At 38.7% G+C, this 21,937-nt stretch overlaps 2 protein-coding genes across 2 annotated transcripts; one reads left to right on the forward strand and one right to left on the reverse strand.

Annotated features, from left to right (window-relative positions):
* Nucleotides 1-768: 768 nt before the first annotated feature.
* On the reverse strand, nucleotides 769-5,825 carry LOC104456225 (protein GAMETE CELL DEFECTIVE 1, mitochondrial). The gene is made up of 4 exons (XM_010070963.3): nucleotides 5,703-5,825; nucleotides 3,476-4,278; nucleotides 1,760-1,949; nucleotides 769-1,187 (listed from the first exon to the last, which is right to left on the reverse strand). The coding sequence occupies exons 1-4, from the start codon at nucleotides 5,823-5,825 to the stop codon at nucleotides 969-971; spliced, it is 1,335 nt and encodes a 444-aa protein (XP_010069265.2). The 3' UTR covers nucleotides 769-968.
* A 1,361-nt stretch (nucleotides 5,826-7,186) lies between these two features.
* On the forward strand, nucleotides 7,187-17,433 carry LOC104456226 (small G protein signaling modulator 1). Its single transcript, XM_010070965.3, is given in 14 exon segments — nucleotides 7,187-7,491; nucleotides 7,651-7,856; nucleotides 8,954-9,052; nucleotides 9,984-10,087; nucleotides 11,262-11,347; nucleotides 11,350-12,075; nucleotides 12,183-12,305; nucleotides 12,401-12,489; nucleotides 12,565-12,765; nucleotides 13,944-14,345; nucleotides 14,954-15,037; nucleotides 15,468-15,699; nucleotides 16,097-16,478; nucleotides 16,942-17,433. Coding segments are annotated over 11 exon segments (2,103 nt in total). The 5' UTR covers nucleotides 7,187-7,491; nucleotides 7,651-7,733; the 3' UTR covers nucleotides 15,534-15,699; nucleotides 16,097-16,478; nucleotides 16,942-17,433.
* Nucleotides 17,434-21,937: the final 4,504 nt, after the last annotated feature.

Genomic DNA, 21,937 nt, shown 5'->3' on the forward strand with positions numbered 1-21,937 from the left:
ACCCATTTTCATTTCTCGTACTAACACACCATTTGCCAGTACAAATAGAGGATTGGTCGCTTCACCAAAAGCATTGGACAGTCAACCTTATAATGTATAACATAAGGCCTTAAACTCCAGAGGGATCAGGAGCAATGCAGAAGAAGATGAAAAGGAAGATCACTTAGAAGAAGAGGTAGTAAATTCGGATAACTCGATCACAGAACTAGATGGCTCGCTGCTAAATTCGGATAACTCAATCACAGAACTTGATGGCTCACCGCTGGCTGTGGCCCTGCAGGATGAAATTATCGACAGTGATGACGGGACTCTCCAAAGTGGTTGATACAGAAGACTTGGCAACGGAGCATCGGAGTCCAGAACATGTACTGCTTCTCTTATGGAAGTCCAAAATCTATCGGTTCTCATAGTCAATTATGCTGTTTTCAACATGCAGGATCACGCTTCATATCCCTACTCCTCTCTAACGCTAAGATGGTTAATGACTACAGCAAGTAAGCGAGTTCAGGCAACAAGACGAGCTACCCTAGGGCGTCCCTTCATAGTGTGCTTGTATCCATAGTCGAATGAATGCATGCGTATGAGGTAAAGTCTGCCACCACAAAGTCCAATATCATTTCCTTCCATGATGCTCTTATCGAAACTAATAGAAAAGTGATTTGATGATACACATAACTTAAGAGATCCTTGCAGAATCAAGGGTTTTAAATGTAGCTATCCACATGCAGCATCTAAAGTAAAATCATCAGTGATCAAAAAAATTGCAGGTAGACAAAAAATTTGTGGCCTTTATTATAAGTACTACAGCTGAATTGTGACTACACAGCAGAAAGAGGAGAGATAAAAAAGGTGCACTAACAGCACAAAGATGCATAAAAGGAAGAGGAAAGAAACAGACATTTCCCAAGTAATAGTACCTAATCATGTCACGCGCCATTTGAAAAAAGCAATAACAGAATCTAAAGTGATCAAGGGAGTATCCTGCGTCTGCGACGTGGTGTCTCCCTCCGCACGTACATTTTCTCCATCTCATTAAGCGGCCGGCTAGATCCATCAGGTAAGCTTACGAATTTCCATCCTCCACCACCTCCACGTTTCCCACGTGGTCCGAGTTTTTCGACTGTGATATTCCATCCTTCTGAAGGCCGACGTCGGCTATACTTGTGGCATTTCACCTTCCCAGCCACCTGTAAATAGACCGAATCACATCCATTAGTTCATCACTGTCCAACTGGAATTCAGTCTGGAAAACAAGAGGGTCTATATACAAGAAAAATGAGGAAAAGGAACAGATATCAAAATGTCAGCAGGCCATCATGATTTGAAATCTCATTTTTCTCCAGAGCAGCTCTTCCTTTATGGAGCTAAAGGCCAAAATAAGCTTACTCAAAAGTCACATTAATAACAGCCTATATCTCATATTCCCACGCAATTTGGAAATTAGCAGGGTTTTGGATGATCCAGCCCATACTTACCTGACCAGCACCGGCTGGTGAAGCATTTGTCCTATGCAACAAGCTTAAGCATATTAACAGATCACTTTCTCCAAAAATATTAACTATCGAAAGAGGAAATCTTAGGAATTATCCTAGATGTTAATGGCATGAAAATGAAGACTGACAAGACAATGTCCAGATTCATCTGCTAACTTAATCATTTCCACCTACATTTACCAACCAAAGAAGCACCCAAATCCCAATTATATATTTGATCTCCCCATCTTTCCAAGAGTTGAGAAAAAGAAGGCAAGTGAACTTACTTTCATCTTGTTGAAGTTCAATTTTTGGACAAACTCTTGATACAGCATTTCATCTTCTTTCTTTGAGATCTCATAGTGGACCTCATCTAGATCTTTGACAGTTCCATCCCAACCCTCTGGCATAACCTTGAAGTCAGGTTTGTAGGGAAGGGATGCCACATGAAACTCCCTGCAATGGGAATTGAAAAATCTGCAAGGAGAAAATGATCAATATCGCACTATTCTGCCCGAGTTAAAAGTATTGCATTAGAAAATTTCAAATTAAAATATAAACCATGGGTTACTGAGAAGTAACGAGCAATACTGTCTAAATGTAGAAAATATTCTGATTGAGAGTCACTAGTTCTCTTCAGTTCTCCACACAAAACCTCATTACAAATCAAACATAAAATTCACGTCCCCTAATGATGTGAATTGACTAAATCACTTGAAAAGTAAAGCCAACAATTTTGAGGCTATTTATTCTGTTTTCTGGATAAGGATTCTGTACAGTGCACTCCTAATCCACGCGCAATAAGAATGCATTTGATGGATCTAACATAGAGTCGGACAGGATACACATTATCCAATCCCACACTTGGGGTCAATGAAATATATCCGCATATGTTTGGATTTATCTCCCGATTGAATCTACCCCAAATCCCTGGATAAGACAGGATAAGATTTCTCTTATAAAAAAAAATGATAAAAATTAGAGAGCTTGAATCAGCAAGATTATCTAAGAGAGAGAGAGTAAAGACAGAGAGAGGACGACGAGCCTTGGACTCTGTGGCAGCTCCCCCTACCTCCCTCCCTCTCTCTCTCTCTCCCCCTCCCTCCCTCTCTCTTTGGAAGACGAGCTTTGGACTCAGGCACCTCCCTCCCTCCCTCCTTCCCTTCCTCCCTTACCCCTCCCCTCTTCTCTCTCTCTCTCTCTCTGAGAGAGGACGACGAGCCTTGGACTCTGTGGCAGCTCCCCCTGCCTCCCTCCCTCTCCCTCTCTCTCTCTCTCCCCCTCCCTCCCTCTCTCTTTGGAAGATGAGCTTTGGACTCAGGCACCTCCCTCCCTCCCTCCCTCCTTCCTTCCTCCCTCACCCCTCCCCTCTTCTCTCTCTGCAAGCGTATGAGTGCAGCAACAGCTGGCCATCTCAATGAAGGAACATCGACTTCCAGAATAGGTCACCAATTTTACTGGTTCTAGAATAATATGGTTCAATCCTTTCTAACACAAGAATTCAAAATGCAAAGTTGAAGAGCGACATCTTAGAACCTACCCTCTTACTTGGGATTATGCTGAACAAAAGGAATTTCTCCTTCTTAATCAACAAATAAGTTACTTCAACAGTGTGCCACTCCTGTTAAAAGGCCAACGGATTACAACATCATCATCGCTTGTATTATAGCAAATTATTTTGTTCGACAGAAAGATAATTACAATGCAAAGAAGGTGGTGAGCTCTCCATTTACACTGCACGCAAAATTGCGCTAATGTAATGATCAAAGCCTAAGGAGATTTAATTTGAAGATCCTAACTGGTTACAATACTCCATCATTACCGAATGTAGCAAAAGAGTAGATTCCACACAAAATCCCAAACAGTATATTTTGAGCTTTCTTGAGTTTAAGCGCTACTTGTCCTAAGAAAAACTAGCAAATCGATCAAACCTTTCTAGTCCCAATTGAATTGCCACTATAATAATGTGATGCACCAAAAACTGAGCGAAACAATTTCCTTACTCGGGGCAAGTATCGAGCAAGAGCTCGACCGAATCATCCAAAGGGTGGCCAAGCTTCTTCTCCTCCTCCTCCTCCATCTCCTTCAACCAAAGGATAGCGTGCACTCTCTGCCTCATGATCCTATAATCTTTGGCCAGCTTCTCCACAGTGTAAACCTCCGGATCCTGCTTGTGCAGCCGGTACATCTCCGCCTTCTCCGAGTCCTTCAAATACGATCCCCTTGCCCCGGGCTCCCGCACCTGCTTCAGCAACACGCTGATCTCTCTCAGCCTCTCGCTCCAGCCGTCCACATACGCCTTGCTCTTCCTGTTCTCTTCCTCCAGTTCCCTCAACTTATCCTCGACTTCCTGCAAATCCGAGATCATCATCGACTCGTAAGGGTTCGAGCCAGGGTTTTGGCCGGGGGCGGTCGCGGTCGCGCTCGTGCTGGGGCTCGGGCCCGTCCGGCGACCCACCGCTTCCCCGTCGAAGTAGTCCTTGGTCATGCCCGTGGACCACGACGAGACCGAATCCCAACCCCCGTCGTCATAATGGCCCGAGCCGGAGCCGGAGCCGGAGCCGGAGCCGGGCCGGGGAAGGATGGGTCGCCTCCGCCGGAGCTCGCCGAGAAAGCTCTGGAGAACGGCGGCGGCGCGGCGGCGGCGGCTCCCGGCAAGGTCGGCGCTTTGGGTCCGGCTCGGCGGTAGGCGGCGGCGGCGAGGCGGGACGCGATGCGGCAAAGGCTGTGGGCCATTGGAGTGCGCGGCGCGAGCTGCCGGGGAAGCAAAAATGGTGTCTTGCGCCAATGCCGGTGCGACTGAGCTCTAGGGCATCCCCCTCGGTCTCGGACTAGAAAAGAAAATAATCATTTTTAAAAAGAAAATAATCATTTCTAATTAGGCAAGTATTTCGATGTCGTTGATCCTTCGTTTATTTATTAATTTTTTTTTTTTTTATTGGCATGTATATTTCTCTTATTAGGCCTTTGTGAAGTTCAAATTGCAATTTAATTTTTCTAGGGAAGTCTCTTTTTAGTCCTCAATTGCTTTGAAATAAGAAAAAAAGGGTACAAAAGAAGAGAGGAATTGTTGTAAACTCCAAATATTTATCCTACCATCATACTTCCCGACAACATTAATAATAATGGTTGGACGAGATTATCTCGTTGCCAAACTAACATGACATACTTAGTATCAATAAGCATATAGAGTTTTCTTAATAGGAAAAGAAATATCAAAATCACGCAAAAGAATCATATAATAGTTACCTGTTTAAAGGGATCAAAATTCGATCAATAATATTTATATATTAAAGTATGAGAATTATTTCCATGCGATGCACGGATTGGTCAAGCACATGGATAAAAAATATAGCGATTTTGTCTTTGAAGAGTACATAATAGAAGTTTGGAAAATTGTCTTAAAAGTTGAAAATAACATTGACAAATAACCTCATATTAGGTCAGTACTTGGACACACCGGTTCTTATCATTTGCAGGTCACCTCTAGCTAATCAAGTTAGTACTACATGCTATCCAGGTTTATTGGGCGAGTGAGTTTGTTCTACCTGCATGAGTGCTGGACCAGATTGAACAAACACTTAGACAATTCTTCTGGAAAGGTTTGGAGTTGAGCAGAGGAGGAGCCAAGGTTGCCTAGGATGATGTTTGCCTCCCAAAAGAGGAGGGGGGTTTGGGGATATGGAGATTGCATGATTGCAACAAGGCTTCTATGGTGAAGCACATCTGGACTTTGTTCATGGATAAGGACTCGCTTTGGTGCAAGTGGATCCACTCCACGTTCCTTAAAAGGAAGAACTTCTAGGTGGTTAAGAAGCCGACCTTTTGTTTTTGGGCTTGGAAGAAAATTTTACAACTCTGAGCAGAAGTCCGACTCAATTTCTGGTTGAGAATTGAGGATGGTCTTTCTATGTCACTTTGGTTTGATAATTGGCATCCTAGGGAGCCGATTAATTTGGTTTTTCTTGGATGTGTTTATCCATAATTCTGGCCTTTCTAGAGAGGTTTTAGTTGCAGAGCTCTATGCGGTGGAGGGGCAAGCTTTTAAGGTTGGTGTTGGAATCGTGGGAGATTCCCCTCCCCTCCCTCTCTCTTAACCAAGATTGCTTTTGCTGGAAGGATAATCCGACGAGGTTCATGGTGGCCATGGCGTGGGAGGCCTTTAGGAGGAAGAAGCCCCAAGTTTTATGGCATCATTTCATTTGGAACAATGCCATTACACTCAAGTACCAACTTCACCTTTGGTTTATCGCCAAGCATAGGCTTCCCACCCAAGCTTCCCTCTTCTCTTATGGCAAGATTGATACTACTTTTTGCCCCTTCTGCGAAGAGGTGCCTAACTCTATTGGTCATCTATTTTTTGAGTGTCAGATCACGGCTGGTTTGGCTTTCTTTTGGGCAACCGGATGTAATCTTCCATGGTGGAATTGGTCTTGGGATAAAAATTTCCTTTGGGCCATAACCTTTCTTGTGGGCAAAGACTTCTTCAAAAGCATGGTGCGGTTTTCTTTTGGCACTCTTTGTCATATTATTTGGAGGAATATAAACAATATCTTTTCAGAGATGAGCCACTTTCCATTCTGGCCATGAAGAATCATCTCCTCAAAGTGGTCAAAGATAAGGCACTCTTTTTCAGGGATGTGGAAGATTCCTTTAGGATTAGGAGATTACAGTGCAGTTGGGACTTGGATCTGAGTATCTTTGCTCCGCGTGTTTCCCTCTCGGGTGACTAGCCGTCTCTAGACCGACCGATGTTGGTCTTCGTGTCGTTGTGCTTGGTGGTTGTTCATGCCGTCGGGTCTCTTTCTTTTCTTTTCTTGCTCTTGCCGCTTGGCCTCTTTCTCGGCTTCCTTTTAAGCCCGTTCATTTTGAGTGCAAGTTTCTAAAGTCAGTTCGTTTTGTACTTTTTGGTCTTCCCCATTTATATATTGCTTATTTTACCAACAAAAAAAAAATAATAACCTCATGTTATGATTTTTAATTTTTGCTTGACTAAATCATGGTAAGATCATTTGTTTGAATTCAAAGTGTATCACGTGTTCATAAAACAATTTCGAAGTTCCCCATTAAAAATTGTGAAAGGACTTATAACAAAAATGAGATTTTCTTTTTCATGTCCTAAGTACTTCCTCTCTCGCTTAAACACAATTTCCTCTCTCGCTTAAACACAATTACAAATTGAAAGGAAAAAAAGGAGTAAAAACCATGGTGCTAAGAAGATCAACGTCATCCAAATAACAATGCATCACCTTTGATTGTGGATACATCAATATATACAATCTTTTTTACTATACCTCCTCAACAAATAAATAGTAGCAATAAAATCAATCGAGCAAATTTGAAACATAAAACATTTGAAAATATTATAAAAGACACCTTCCTTGTCATTAAAATTCCAATTTTAAGTAAATGCATATTTTGTTTCAGTATTACATATTAGTAATAGAATGAAGTACAAGAAGTAGAATTAAAAATATAAAAATTTACAAAAAAAAATCATCCAAAAATCCGTGTGCCTATATATATAAAATATAAATATGAACTGAACTGAACTGAAAAACAATTATTATTTTGGGTGACCAGAAAAAAACAAAAAAGAAATGGGAAATAAATAGGGAGGGAGAGAGGAAACGGTCTACGATTCGGTGACATTGACAAAAGGAGGAAGAGGTTTGCCTCCTACTCCTCCCTTCCTTCCCCTAAACCCAACCCAACCCAACCCCTCCCTCCCTCCACCATCTCTCTCTCTCTCTCTCTCTCCTCTCTGCGCTTCGGAGATCTCATCTTCCTCCGCTCCCCTCCAGCCAAAACGACGCCGCGCCACCGCGCATTGACCACCGTTCTCGCGACCGCGACGGCGACGGCGGCGCATGCACGTGCCCATCCCATCCCCTTCGCCATCGCCGTCGGATCGGGGCGAATCCGATTGCCGTCCTCGATCATCGTAACCATCGCTCGGAGCGACGCATCGCCCCGGCGAGCCCCATTCCCGCGCCTTCTCCGCGGTCATCGAGCAAATGTAATTCGATTCCCCATTCCTGATCTTCACTGATCGCGGCTAAAGCGATCGGCATAAAAATATGGTTTTTTGAAGCTTCCCCGGATTAGTTCTCCGGTTTGGTTGTGATGGGTTTGCGCGCATTCGAATGATTCGGTGGCTTTTTTTGGTTTTTTGCAGTTTCGTCGTGATTCTTGAGTTGGCATTTCGCTGGTGATGATAGCCGGGTAGGGGAGAGGAAAGACGGGGTTTTGGAAAGTGTGATGTCTTCTGGTGGAGTGGAGAAGCCATGGCGATGCGGGAAAGCGAGCTCGGTGAATCTGCAGAGGATGAGTTCGATTGTCCGCGATATCAGCGATCCTTGCCTCTCTCAATCTCCAAGGAAGGTTGTTTTATGGCAGTAATTTTCTGTAGTGGTCTTTCGTTGTTCCTTCATTTATGCCCACGGTTCAATGAGTATGGAACTGAACCAGTGCGTGACAAGGTTGATTGACTGCTGTGGCCATGCTTATTGTTCTTGGTTTATGATTTTTTACGCCATCTCTTCTTTCAGTAGCTTCCGTCCACGTGAATTTACACTCTGCATTTCGCTGCACCAGAAGATATATAATGTAGGTCGAATTGTCTCAATGCTTCTGAAGAAAAAAGCTTGTTGCAACTCAGCCTTGTGTTGAAGCATCTGTCAACAGCTACACCACTGTGTTGATCACCGATAAGATGTCTCCAATGCGATGGGAATATTTTAGTAGTTTGTGATGTGATTTAATGATCCCTTTGTTAAAAATAAATCGTATATTTACATTGGCCTGTAATTTACACCAATCACGCACACTAGCTGGAAGGATGTGCATGGATGCGCTTTACTTCCACAGTCAGTCATACAATTGGCAGGCCCTTCTAAGCATGGAGCTTCAGTGTTGCTCCTTCCTGTATTGGGGAAGAGAGATAGGAGAGAATAACTAAGTTTATGAGCCAAGAAAGAACATTTATCTGAATGAAATTCTATTGAGAAACACATAAAGACAGTGATAGCCTAGTTAGGTCTTTATTTCTTATCTCATGTAAGATTATTACTTAAGGGGAAATGACTTACTTGGTTCGCTTAAGCTTCTCAAGTATTAGGACATTGATTGCCAAGGAAGATCCTATATTCCTAAAATGAGAAAATAATACAGGCCGACTAAAGAAAGAGCCTAAATTTTTAATTCTGATGGGGTTCGTTTAAGCTTCTCAAATCTGTGTACCACTGCCAAGTAACAGCACATGTCCATGCTAATCTAGAAGCCCGTGTTCTGGTTTGAAACCTTTTTTCCTTAGAAAAGACAAATCTATGTTATTGCATGGACTGTTAATTAGTGACATGCACCTTTTCTTCTTTAAAAAGTATGTCTTTTTTTTTTTTTATATATATATATTAATGTGGCTCATGTAAACTTTTAGCTTTTAAAGTGGTTTGAGTTTTCTATTTTCTGTCATGATTCAGGTCAGCCGAATGCTCAAGCCTGAAAAGTGGAGGGCGAGTTTTGATAGTGATGGAAAGGTTTTGGCTTTTCATAAAGCACTTAGGTTGATCATTCTTGGGGTATGTACATTTTGGGAGGTGTTTAATTTGCATAAACAACTGTGTGCTTTTTGCCCTTTGAGTACAGTATGCTTTTTGAGAAAGTCACACCCTTTATGTAGTTAGTTCCACGATGATGATAGTTCTCCAGAGAGATTCCTGCTCAGCATTGTTTCTTAGGCTTGCTTCACTCAACCTACTTCTTGCATAGACCGGTTGATATATTTGCACATACTGTACCAGATGGATCTTTGTATTATATCGGGCCTTATGACCCTATTCTAGATGAAGATTTTTTGATCTTTACAAAGCTAACGGACATCTCCACTTATAAGTATGGTTATTTGGTTGATTATACTATACCCTTCGAGTAAAATCTACTATCCAGTAGACAATTTAAACTCTGGTTGGTTTGTCGACCATGCTTTACTTGCGCGATGGGCAATCTTGTTCCTACTGTATGCTTTAGCTGAGACTTTGATAGCTGATAGTGGCATCATTGAATCACTGATTTGTCATAAGCATGAGAGTTTAATGGTTTTTTAGCTATAATTAGAGAAAATGTGATAAGATCGATCCCCTGAGTGCTTGACAAAAATTTTGTCAACATCATACTTGTTATGTCTCCTTTATGTTGTCAAAAACCTGGTGAAGCAAATTCAAGCCAATTTCTTTGACCAAAAAAGAAAAAAAAATTTATGCCAATTCCTAGTTTATGGGCAAATATTCTCGTGTTCCATCCTTTTCCTATTTGCTTACCTCAACTTTGTTACTGAGTTCACTAGATGTCTTTATGTGGTGGCAAATTGGATTTATTTCTGATTATTAGGTAATCTTTATTAATGTTGCTTCTGTTTCTCATAGGTATAGTCAAACTTTGTGGAATGGGCTGCTTTTTTATTTTGTACGACGAATAGCACTAACCACTGTTCACTTTGTTTTCTGCATGTAGGGTGTAGATCCATCTATAAGACCAGAAGTATGGGAATTTTTACTTGGCTGCTATGCCCTGGACAGTACAGCTGAGTTTCGAAGGCAATTGAGAAAAGCGAGGAGGTCTTGGCCCACTTATGTAAATATTATTTCTGTGTTTGAAATGTTGCATGATAAACATATGATACAACCTCCTCTTTTCTTGTTCTTGCAAATAGATTAATCCAAAACATTGGATCCAATTAGCTTTTCTGGTGTACAACATGCCATTACACTTATTACGTCAATTTTTTCCCTTTACTTTGAATAAAATGATTGTTTATGTACTCCTTTAGACTTGGCATTTCACAATATTCTTCTTTTGATGAATGATAAGCAAATTCAACTAAACAAATATACATGCTGAGCGTGTGTGTTTATGTATTTGAAAGTGGCAACAAATGATTACCAACAATAGAACTTTGAACAACAAAGGAAATGCAATTGAGACAATAGAAAAGTCCTTAAATAATTTGGCAATCAAGTCAGTAGCATGTTTAAAGCAACATATGTAATTTTTGACGTGAAAACTGTAAACCCTTGAAAGAAATCCTCCCGTTTCTTTCAAGCCATAAGATCAATATAATTGATGAAGAGGAATCCTCTAATTTCTCTGTGTAAACTTGAGGATATCTGAGGTCCTTTACAAGGATCAAGTATATTTCAAACAATGCAAGTGCTTTTGGTTTTCTATTTGTTCTGAATATGATGATGACTTTTATGATCTTTACCTTATGTGCTCTGATTTTGCACTGTATGTGAGTTTTTTAGGACAATGAAGTAATATGAGTTTTATTTTTTATAAATCTTCCCTGGAAATGCTATCATGAAAATAATAGGAGTTAGATCTCCTTCATTCCAATCCAATGAGTCTTGGCAAAAGGAACATCTTGAAAAGTTCAAACTGAATCAGAGCTAAGCATTGGCTACCTAGATCAGCTAAAATTGCTTCCTGCTAATATTAATTCATGTTACAATATTGTACATGTATGGAGCAGGAAATGTGTTATTGGGTAGGAAATTGGCATTTTAGTAATTCTGGAGGTATGATTATTGCGGAACTAAATATTTTCAGTATGCAGATATTTATAAGTGTTGGTTTAATATTCTTAAGGTAATTTGCCTTTTCTTGTATTGTGCTTTTCACATTAGTTGGTTTCATATTACATGTGCTGATATTCTATGCATCTTTGTTAACAATTGCTTCTCCCTCCTGGCCGAAAATTCAATTGTTAAAGCACTATATGAACTTATGCAGGGATAGATACAGCAGTCTGATCAGACAGTGCCAAATGATGAATTCAAGTGTAGGGACTGGTTCGCTTGCCTATGTGGTGGGATCTAAGTTTTGGACATAAGGACATCTTCAAAAGATGACCATGGGAGAGAAGGCAAAACTGAAAGCAGACAAACTTCCATAGATAGCACAAGTAGATTAGATAACTTCCAACATCTGGAAAATGATTGTACAGATATGTCACAGTCACGAGCATGTCAAAGGGAAGGCTTCATTGATTCGGATGATCTTGTCAGCGTGAGGGACAACGATGTTGGTGCTGCCTGTGACTCTTCTACTTTACCGGCCAGTTCTACTCCATATACTTCTGGTTCTCAAGAAGTAGGAAGAGAAGTGAATGGATCCAAATCTGGAATCCAAACTTATTTTGATTTTCCGTCATTGCCTGTAACTAATTTGTTTGAGAAAAATGAAGAAGATAGGGAAGAATATAACGAGGCTGACAGCAAATTTTCTACACATGATACGTTTCAAACAGGAGATGATAGAATGCATAGTTTCCGAATTACTAACAACACTGATATAGTTATGGAGCAAACTGATTTTCCTTCTAATGGTGTTTTATCCCCCACGAGCTCTGAAATAGAAATGAGCCCAGCTAATGCCTGTGGGACAGTGCCACAGCCCCAAAAGTCAGCTAGTAAAACTCAAATTGTAAGCAGTTTGAAGATATCTAGTATTCCAGAATCTCCTCTCAGAAGTGCAACTTCATCTCGAGAAGTTAATGTCAGTGAAGAGAGAGTGTCAGAGTGGCTATGGACTCTGCACCGCATAGGTAAGTTGAGCATGGTTGTCTCAATTTTTACAGAAATCCAGTAAATATGTTTTTGATATCCTCCCATAGTTCTACTCTATTGGAGTTGATATTTGTTATTTTCTCAGTTGTAGATGTGGTGAGAACAGATAGTCATCTTGAATTCTATGAGGATACAAGAAATTTGGCTAGAATGTCTGATATCCTTGCAGTCTATGCATGGGTTGATCCTGCAACTGGGTATTGTCAAGGTGCAGTCCCTTTTCTTTGTACATGTGAATGTTTTTATTATGGTTGTTGTATTTTAAACTTCGACTCAAAGAGAGCTTCTATTGAAACTTTTTAGGTATGAGTGACCTTCTGTCACCTTTCGTGGTTCTTTTTGAGGATAATGCTGACGCATTTTGGTGCTTTGAGATGCTTCTAAGGAGAATGGTATCCCTTCTTAGAAACCAATGAGATTGATAACATCATGTTTCCCCTCAACCTGAGCATTTCTCCCTTTTCCAGCGTGAAAATTTTCAAATGGAAGGGCCAACAGGAGTGATGAACCAATTGCAAGTTTTGTGGCACATTTTGGAAGTCACAGACAGGGAGATGTTTGCACATCTGTCACGTATTGGTGCTGAAAGTCTTCACTTTGCATTCAGAATGTTGCTGGTGCTTTTCCGCCGCGAATTATCCTTTAATGATTCTCTTCGAATGTGGGAGGTTCGTATGCATCTAAACTTTAACCCTCCCCCTTTTTCCCCTAAAAAGAAAAAAAAGAAAGCAAAATTTCGGACAGACAGATATCTCTTGAGGGAAGAAAAGGGAAGGAAAAAAATGTGGAGACTGTCTCAAGATGCTAATAAAGTCACATGTCCGGGACTACTAAAACAGCAATAAGACGGATACCCAAGTTTAGGACAAGAACTCTTTTTAGGACTTGGAAAAGATTAATTTATCATTTTTAGATAGGCATAAGAAGGGATGAGAATTTGGAAACTGAAAAATAAGCCTATTGCAGGGATGTTATGCTTTATGATAACTGCATTTTACCGCTTAACGTAATCTTTTAAGTCAGTTTGTTACTTATGCTAGTGTCGAGGTAGTTGTTTTTGTGTGATCTGTTTTATCATTGTTGAAAAGGTTTCTAACCTATAAGCATAACTCAAATTGAGTTACTAATTTGACCTGACACACACCAGCATAATGTTATCATTGGCGTCTTTTGTCAGTTCTGCAACTAGCATTAGGGAAAGGTTGTCTTAACTGCTGAATTTGAAGGATTTGAATCTGTAAAAATATCCGGAGCTGTTGTCTATATGAGAAAAATCTGACAATAGGTGAGCTTAGGTGTTGTTCAATTCACCTGAGTGTCTTACATCTACTATTTATTTGCCTGTGTGGGAAATTGAACGTGTCTGGCTCGTGTCTTTTCTGAACTCATTTAATAGTTGAGAGAATTACTTCCTGATTATAGATTTTTTTCATTGCTACAGATTGGCTCTCTTAGATAATTTGAGTGAGTTATCTTGATTTGGAATTCTTTTAGTTTCAATTGATGCAGAACTCTTTCCCCTTAAATTAGGTGTATAAGAAACAAGATATTCCATGCTACTTAGTATTTCAATCGAATCAATATGCTGAGAAGAGTTTGTTAATGATACAACCATTAAATCTCTTGGAATTGAACTTCATGCGAGTTTGTTTCAACAATCAAAGTCCTATCTTTTCTGCCTGCTATTGATGAAAGTAAAAATCAAGACTCTATAGATCACAAATTAAAGTTGGCTTGGTCCATCGCATCTCTACAACCTTTTTTTTTTTTTTGAAGGCATGAAATTGATAGGCATGCATTCATTTCAATTTTTCATTGTCAGTTCTGACTTTTATTTAGAATGCAGATGATGTGGGCTGCTGATTTTGACGAATCCCTACAAGACAATTTGGAGGAGAATTGCCTGGATTTATTGGTGATTCATGACCTGGGGGATTTTGAAGCTGATGCAGCATTAGAAGCTATAAATAATGGTAGTGATAATTTAGAAATTGCTGCACAGTCAAAACACGGCAAGGGAGAGTCCATTTCTGAGAATGGTGGAGTGAAATCTGCATCAACACGGCCCTTCTGCGGCTTGACAAAAGGGTTTTGGTCAAGGAATGATCGAGTGCCAATCTGCAGCAGTCCAGTCTCGTCAACTACAAAAGGGGGTGACAGGTTATCTGTCTTTTGTGTCGCAGCAATTCTGATTATTAACCGCCATAAAGTCATTCGAGAAACCCACTCATTTGATGAGATGATAAAGGTAGGTCTAGTGTGCTTCCCACTTCTGTGCTTGTTCTCTGAGGTCATGCATACGTGAGCATTCTTGATCTCTCTAGGGATTTTTTGGTTCTAGTCAAAAGAAGTAGTGTGCTTATGATAAGTATGTGCCTCGTCTATATGATTGCTGAATCAATCCTGGCATGCTTCTCAGATATACTGGAGCTATTTTAACGTAGTTAAAGGTCAAAATCTTCGATAGACTCTGTTTGGCTTTTTCTCTGCTGTTCACAAGTTATGCTGATGCACTCTTAAAATGCCTGATACATACCTATTATAGTCATAGCATTTTTTTTTTTTTGATGGGGTTAATGTATTTTCTTTTTGTACCAGATGACATTTTTATGGCAAAAATCCATGGCCTGAACTGTTTTTATTATATGTAAGGGTCTTTGAGTACCTCCATTAGTTATAGAAAGTTAAGTCTGAAAGTTTTGAAAGTGTCGACATGAATATGAACAGAGGCTTCCTCTGTTTATAGAAAAAGGCAAGAAAGAAAATCTTTAATACCTTGCTTGGGTTTTCATATAGTATTCCCTTTGTAGTAATTTCTTCGAGCTGAAGGTGACACCTATATCTGATGCATTGCAGATTTTCAATGATAACATGCTCAAGATCAATGTCAGAAGATGCATACGCATGGCAATAAAACTTAGGAAAAAATACTTTTACAAGGTTTGCTCTTGTACCTTTCTTTTATGTTGCTCCAATGATGTCTATGTGTCTGTATTTGGATATTTGCCACTGTTGTTTTTGTCAATGTGGAAAAACTTAGCATTGTATTTTCCTTGTCCTCTCTGAAAATATTCTCCCTATATCTATGCAAAAGAGCTAGCCTTGCTTGGTAATTTCTTTATGAAGATGATATTTGGCTATCTTATGGTATTTTCGAATACTCTGATTTGGAGTAGACGCTGTGGAGACTTGTCTATTGAGTATAATATTGATGATCAATTATTTTGTAGAACATGATATAATTTTTCATAACAAAAGTTTGAGTTTACTGTACGTTTGGTAGATTCACTTCATGCTAATACTGAAAATCACCATCCTTTGCAAGTGGATCCATTGCATTATTTACACCTTTGAGTTCTCATTGAAGCAGCTGGTCAAGAGCAAGAGTGCTGCTCGGGATTCTGACTACTGTGATGCTTCCTCTCCAACCTCATAGCAGAAGCGCAGCTAGGTTGTTCAATTCTTCTGTTTTGCCTGGTTCCCATGTTCTATTATGGCGTTGATGAGTCGAGTACTGACAAAAATATAGTGAAGTTCAGCAACTAGCATGTTGTTGTTTGAAGACTCACCCATCTGTTGTCCTTTTCCACCTTTAACTTCAGGTAAATATTACACAGTTGCTCCTGTCACGATTAGTGCTGCAGTATTAGCAAAAAAACAGAGTTAGTTCTTCAGTGAGGATTATGTCTACATAATTTGAAATATCGTGTTTTTATCTTTTTTCTTTCTTACTGCAAGAGGGGACCACTACTGGGTTAAGACATTATGTTGGGGAGTGGTGAACTATAAGAGTGGACTACTAAGTCAATAAATAAAAGTGGTATGTGAAACATGCTTTAGTATAGCGATGTAGTAACTGAGATGCCAGAGCCATTGAAATATCCGTGGGGGAGAACGTCGATGTAAAGGCTACAGTGAAGATTTTAACTATTTAAAATGCTGCAGCTTTGGAAGAATTCTTGTTGAAAAGGACTTAATTGCATTTTTATTTTGAAACAGTCTCAGTCATCGACAAGGGTGTCATCTGATGATAACAATACTGCTCAATGTTGGGGGTCTGGCACTCCAGTGCTATGTGCAGAATGGTGGCATTCTTGGAAAGGAAAAAACCTATTGCAGCATGTGGAACATTCAGCTAGAAAGAAGCAGGAGACTGGCGCACTTCAAGTTTTGTTGTCCTGCATTGTGTTTATATTATCGAATATCATTTTTCGGGTGGTGTTAGATGGTCTATTGGTACCAGCTTGTCAGAACATATGATATGCCACTTAACTCAACTGGTGATTTCAGTCTGAGCACTGCTGAGAGGTTTCAGTAGCGGGGACTAGTTTGTCATAACATAATGGCATGTCCGGGTTATTCCAGGGACAAGCTCAGACAGGTCAGGCAGTCAAAATCTCTCTCTCTTTCACATGCACGCACACGCACGCGCATGCACGCGCACACGCTAGAAGATGTTTGTGATGAGTTTGAATTTCATAGTCAATGAGATGTTGACTTGCAAGAACATGTCATCGACTATATTAGTACGGGAAAAACCTTCCTTTTTGTTGCATCTTCTTTGGATTTATTTCTAGGGTCTTGTTAACAAGTGTTGCCAGGGCATTGATTAAACATACTTAATAAGGAAATCTTTTTAATTTTCAATACACTAATGACAGATGCTGTATAATGAAAACGACGAACTTTCTTTAGTGAGGTGCTTAATAAGTGGGGCACTTGTTAACAGAATCCTCTATTCATTTGCTGCACGAGCACTTCAACTTATGTCTTTTATTAGATTCCCCTTCAGCTTCAAATCACCCTTACCTCTGATTTGACGGCTTATGCATTTCTATCTCCAGGTAAACATTTGATGTTTATCATCCGACTCCATAGACAAATGACATCCTGAACGCCTGGAAACCAGCTGCAAGTTCCCAGTCAAAATTAGTGAGAGTCGTTGGCAGAGGGCCTCGACCAGTCCCCTCCAGGACAGGTTCTTGACAGGATGCTAGAATTATCAATACTGTCTCTAACTTGAAGGTGCACTTTGGGTTTAGTAGCTCTCCCTATTCAGTCGGCTAGTTTCTTTATGTTCTAGGCCAAGTTGTCTATCTTTGTTGAAAATGTTGTCTCCAAGCATCTGGCAATCCTGTATTCCGGAAAATACAATGGTGGATTGGTAATGCAGAGCAACAACATTACATAAGGCTGTTTCTGTGGTAGTGAAAAAAACACTTATCCTCTTTTGATAGTCACTTGGAAAAAATGAGGTGGGCCGCAATGGAGCGTGTGCAACAGGAATACATAGCGGGGTCGAAATCTATTGAAGTCCTCTAAAATTGTTGCTAAAACGTTTCTTGTCATGATCAGCATCTCTTTTAGTTCGATTCTTTGCTTCTATTCTAGTTCTGATCATGTATAGAGAACTCCTCATTGAATTGTCTATGATATAAGGCTGACAGCTTTTGTGAAGTTGGATATGTGCTTTTTAAATGAATTTATAACTTTTACCAAAAAAATGGACTTATAACTTGGTCTTAGAACCATGTGCCCAAATAATTCGAACGCATACATATGTATTCTAGAAAAACATCTTGATAATATTGATCATGATCACTAGAGTCCGATACACATATTGATGATGACACGGGAAAAATGTCGTTCTCACATTATTGAGATCACACCCCTGGCTCATACAAGAACATGGGCAATAACATGACTGTCCTTTTACTCAAAAGATGTATTCTCATTGCAATTATAATTCAATCTAATATCGAAACATGTACACATGCATACTTATATATATTTGACAAGAAGTCACGTGATTACAATATTAGAAGTATTCTATAATCCATAAAAAAGCTAACTCATAAGTTTAACATTATATACAACCCATATCCAAAAGTTCCCGCTATACAAAACTTGACCTATTTGTGGCGCACTGAAGCACTGAAGAACTCGAAAAAAAAGTAGATTAATAGAATAAGCAATTACAACCCAATGAATAATACATCTCTTTTAAGCAAATTGAACAATCATTATGCATACTTAAATCACAAACATAACTCATTTGCATCAATTACGTAACATAACAAACCTTCAAGACTAAAATGAGTTATACATTACTTCAATATAGTATATTCATAACAAAAATACTCATTTTAATCAATAGTATTGAAACAAAAGTTAATGATCTAGTACATAGATCAATCTCAATTAATTCACATATCAATGGTCTAATTCATTGATTAATCTTAGCAAATCACACATTCATGGCCTATTCCATCAACCAAACTTGTGCTCAAATATTTAACTATGATCATGTATAACATCTCATGACAAGGCGATCAAGATTCTCCTTTGCTAAAAATCTTATCATATATTGGGATAACATAAGCTAGTATGCACATACTCGTAAACCTCCAATCGGGTTTACAGTGATATCGAGCACTAGACTCACATCCTTCCATACCAGGAATCAAATCCATAATCAATATCACCACTTGATTTCAGAAAACAAAATACATGATTTTTCTCAATTCTATTTATCAACCATAATACATTTCTCAAGGCATTTCTCACACTATTTTAGAATCTATTTTATAAACCAAGTTTATAAATCAGTATACAACCTCTTGCGACACATTTCTTAAAATAATTCACAAACATCAAATTGTAATAGACGCCTAATCCATATTTTATGCAATACACATGTTTATTCATAACTGTAATATTTTAATCTTTATCCCTTTGAAAACATGAGTTTATAAATTCATAGAAGATATAGCACCACTCACCTGGGAAAGTCGGAAAAAAACCTATGATGGTTACTTGAGCCAACACACTTGCATGCCTAACATTATTCTAATGAATAAAACAACTAAACTACATATATTCGTCAAAAAAATAACACCTACATGTCAGTAAAAAGCTCACCCATAATGAAAGTCTATTGCTGTTTGCTATGTGCAACTTGCAAGCTGAAATTGGCCTCCTCTGAACTCCATTTCAAACAAAATTATTATCAATAGAAAGCTCTTCCAAGGTTCTGCAAGACCCCTTGCTTTGCCAATTGAAAAGGTCGCCAAAGATTTGTGAAATTCTATCACCAAAAATAGAAATTCGAAATTGTCCAGCAACGCGCACAGTACTTCAAAAATTCACTCAAATCAAATCGTAACTCCAAATTAATATTTTCAAATCTCACAACTCCAGAACATAAAAAATTATCATATATATCAATTGAACGCAGCAACACATAATTAACATATATCCGAATTTGTACCCTATCTTCGGAAATTCCTTTGATTAGATGAAGAGAGGATTTGATTACTTATCCGATATTGTAAAACGGAGTTGATTTGGCTTAATAAATTGTCCGGATCGTATACAAGCAAAATTTCTCTTTCCTCTCTCTCCTTTCCTCTTTTTCCTTCTTCACGGTCGCACGTGTTCCTCTTGTTTTTTCTTCAAAATTCCTCTTCATCCATTAAGGAGGGAATGAAATGTGAGACTTGGGCTTTGTTTTAAGAAAAATGGGTGGGCGGGGCCCATATGTTACAATCTACCTTCCTTACAAAAATTTTGTCCTCCAAAATTAGAGGTAGCTTGACCATAAAAAAAATGAGGGTATTTTGATGGATGCATTTTAGACCTTAAAAAAAAATAAGGGTATTTGCATCTTGCCTGCTCCTCTATTCAAACTATAAGTAATTACCCACATAGCATTCTCACTAATTGGCTCTCTTAATGGACCAACAATAAAATCCTAGCAATATACCCCATTTCCATTTAGGTATTTCAAGAAGCAGCTATTGCCCTTTCACAGTTAATTCTCACTTTTCACTTATTGTGAAAGCAAACATTGATCATCAAGTTTAATTCCAGACTTAGTGAGTGAACCATCTGATACTTTAATTTGTAAGTAGCCTCATCACTTCCATTAGGAATACAGTCTGGTGCGTAACTTATGATAATAAAAGCTTGATAAACCTAATCCGGGGGCCTTTTATTTTTAAGAGATCACAATCTTCTGTTTTTTTTTTCCTTTCCAAAATATCTTTTTTTGTCATATTCCCAAATATTCTCAATAAGTGGTTTTATATGTATTTTTTCAATGGACAAATGTCTAAATTAACGATTTTATTTCATCTCTTACACATTTCAATTTACAATTCAAATCATTTCTATCTTATAAACAACCTAGCACAAAAGTTCAAATTGAAATGCTTTATCTTTACACATCTTGCATATCTCATTAATAGCGATTCTACAAAATCCTTGAAATGTCAATTTTCTTTTAGCGTACCCTCTATACATGTATATTCTTGCTAGTGAGCAGTATGATAAGCCAAAACACTACTTCATCTCACCTGTACATCCCCACCGCTGCCTTTCTTTCTCTCATGCCTTCGCATTTCATAAATAACCATCCACCATTCTTTTTTTTTCTCTTTCTCACTTTGGACTTCCTAAATTACCCTTGCTTTCTCTATCTCACACTAGTCCGCTTCATACATAACTAACTTTTTTTTTTTTTTTTTTTTATGTCCATGCATGGTTACCTAATTATCAGGTCAATCTTACAGTAACTATTATGGTCAGATTGAAAGAACTGAGCTCCTAATGCTTGTTCGAGAGTCAAACTATCAACAAAAGAAAGCCCTTCGTGGTCAACGGAAAAAGGCAACACAATTAGGTGGATCAACCAACTTCTATATTCTATCTTCTAACTAGAATTTCCCATGGGCTGCTGTCTACTTTTCTTTTCCTTTTCCCTTTCTCTTTTTTCATAAAATAGTGCTTGGCTACTTTCCTTTTGCGGCCCGGGAAAAAGAAAGCTTCTGGCTTTCCTTGTTTGTTTCCTTAATCCCCAAGGAAAAAAGTCCGCTATCTTACACTCTACCCCCTAGACACCAAAATTTCTATGATATAAATGAGAAAAAAATTTGCAGATTATGATATTTAGATAATAATTTCATATTCTGAGAATTATATATGAAAGAGAAGAACAAAAATATATCTTTTAACTAAGTATGGCTAAGACAAATGTCTCTAATTTTCTCTGCATAATTAAAGATATAATATCCATAATTTTCCCGATAAATAAATTCTTGGGAGAAAAATTGGCAACACAACTTGGGCAACTACGGGCTCCAATAGTCAAGTCTCTTGTTTTCTTAGTCTCGGCTAGCCCATGACAGGCCAAAGTAGAGCAATGGGTGATGCACTCAATTCGAATACATGTATCATACTAACATATTGTATGGATGATAATTCAATTTTAAACTTTTCAATCTTCTTTACGCAGTTCTAAATCTTTTCCCGAAATTCCAATATGATTAGTAACAAAGTGGCGGTCCACACAAGATATCATTTTGGGTACTATCTCATCTTGTCACATAGGACGGCTACGCCTACTTGTTGCGTAGGACATTCAATGGTGACTAGACACCAAGTCAACAATTTTAGGCCAAAGTTCGACAGAAGGATTACACTACAAATTCAGACAAAAGATTCATAACAACATGGGCTGATTGAGAAAGTTTAGGATTCAATGGACATTCATATAATAGACTTATGATCGATTCTATACTTATCCTTGTGAAATAGAGTAATAGATGTATGCAAATTTGTGTAACCACGTTTGGTAGAGTTCAATTTTATTTAGTGGAGGGCCACACACTCAAATTTAATAAGGAGGTCGATTGGACATGATTGAGTAGGCTTAATCAATAATAAATTTTTTAAGGGTACATTTGGTTTAGCATTCCAAGAAGCTTTCGGCTTCCAAAACCCCTTCGGGAAATACTAGATTGTTTGGTAACTATTTTGAAGGGGCTTTTACTTAAAAGC

The sequence above is a fragment of the Eucalyptus grandis genome, chromosome 8 (genome assembly GCF_016545825.1).
Source record: "Eucalyptus grandis isolate ANBG69807.140 chromosome 8, ASM1654582v1, whole genome shotgun sequence".
Taxonomy (NCBI): domain Eukaryota; kingdom Viridiplantae; phylum Streptophyta; class Magnoliopsida; order Myrtales; family Myrtaceae; genus Eucalyptus; species Eucalyptus grandis.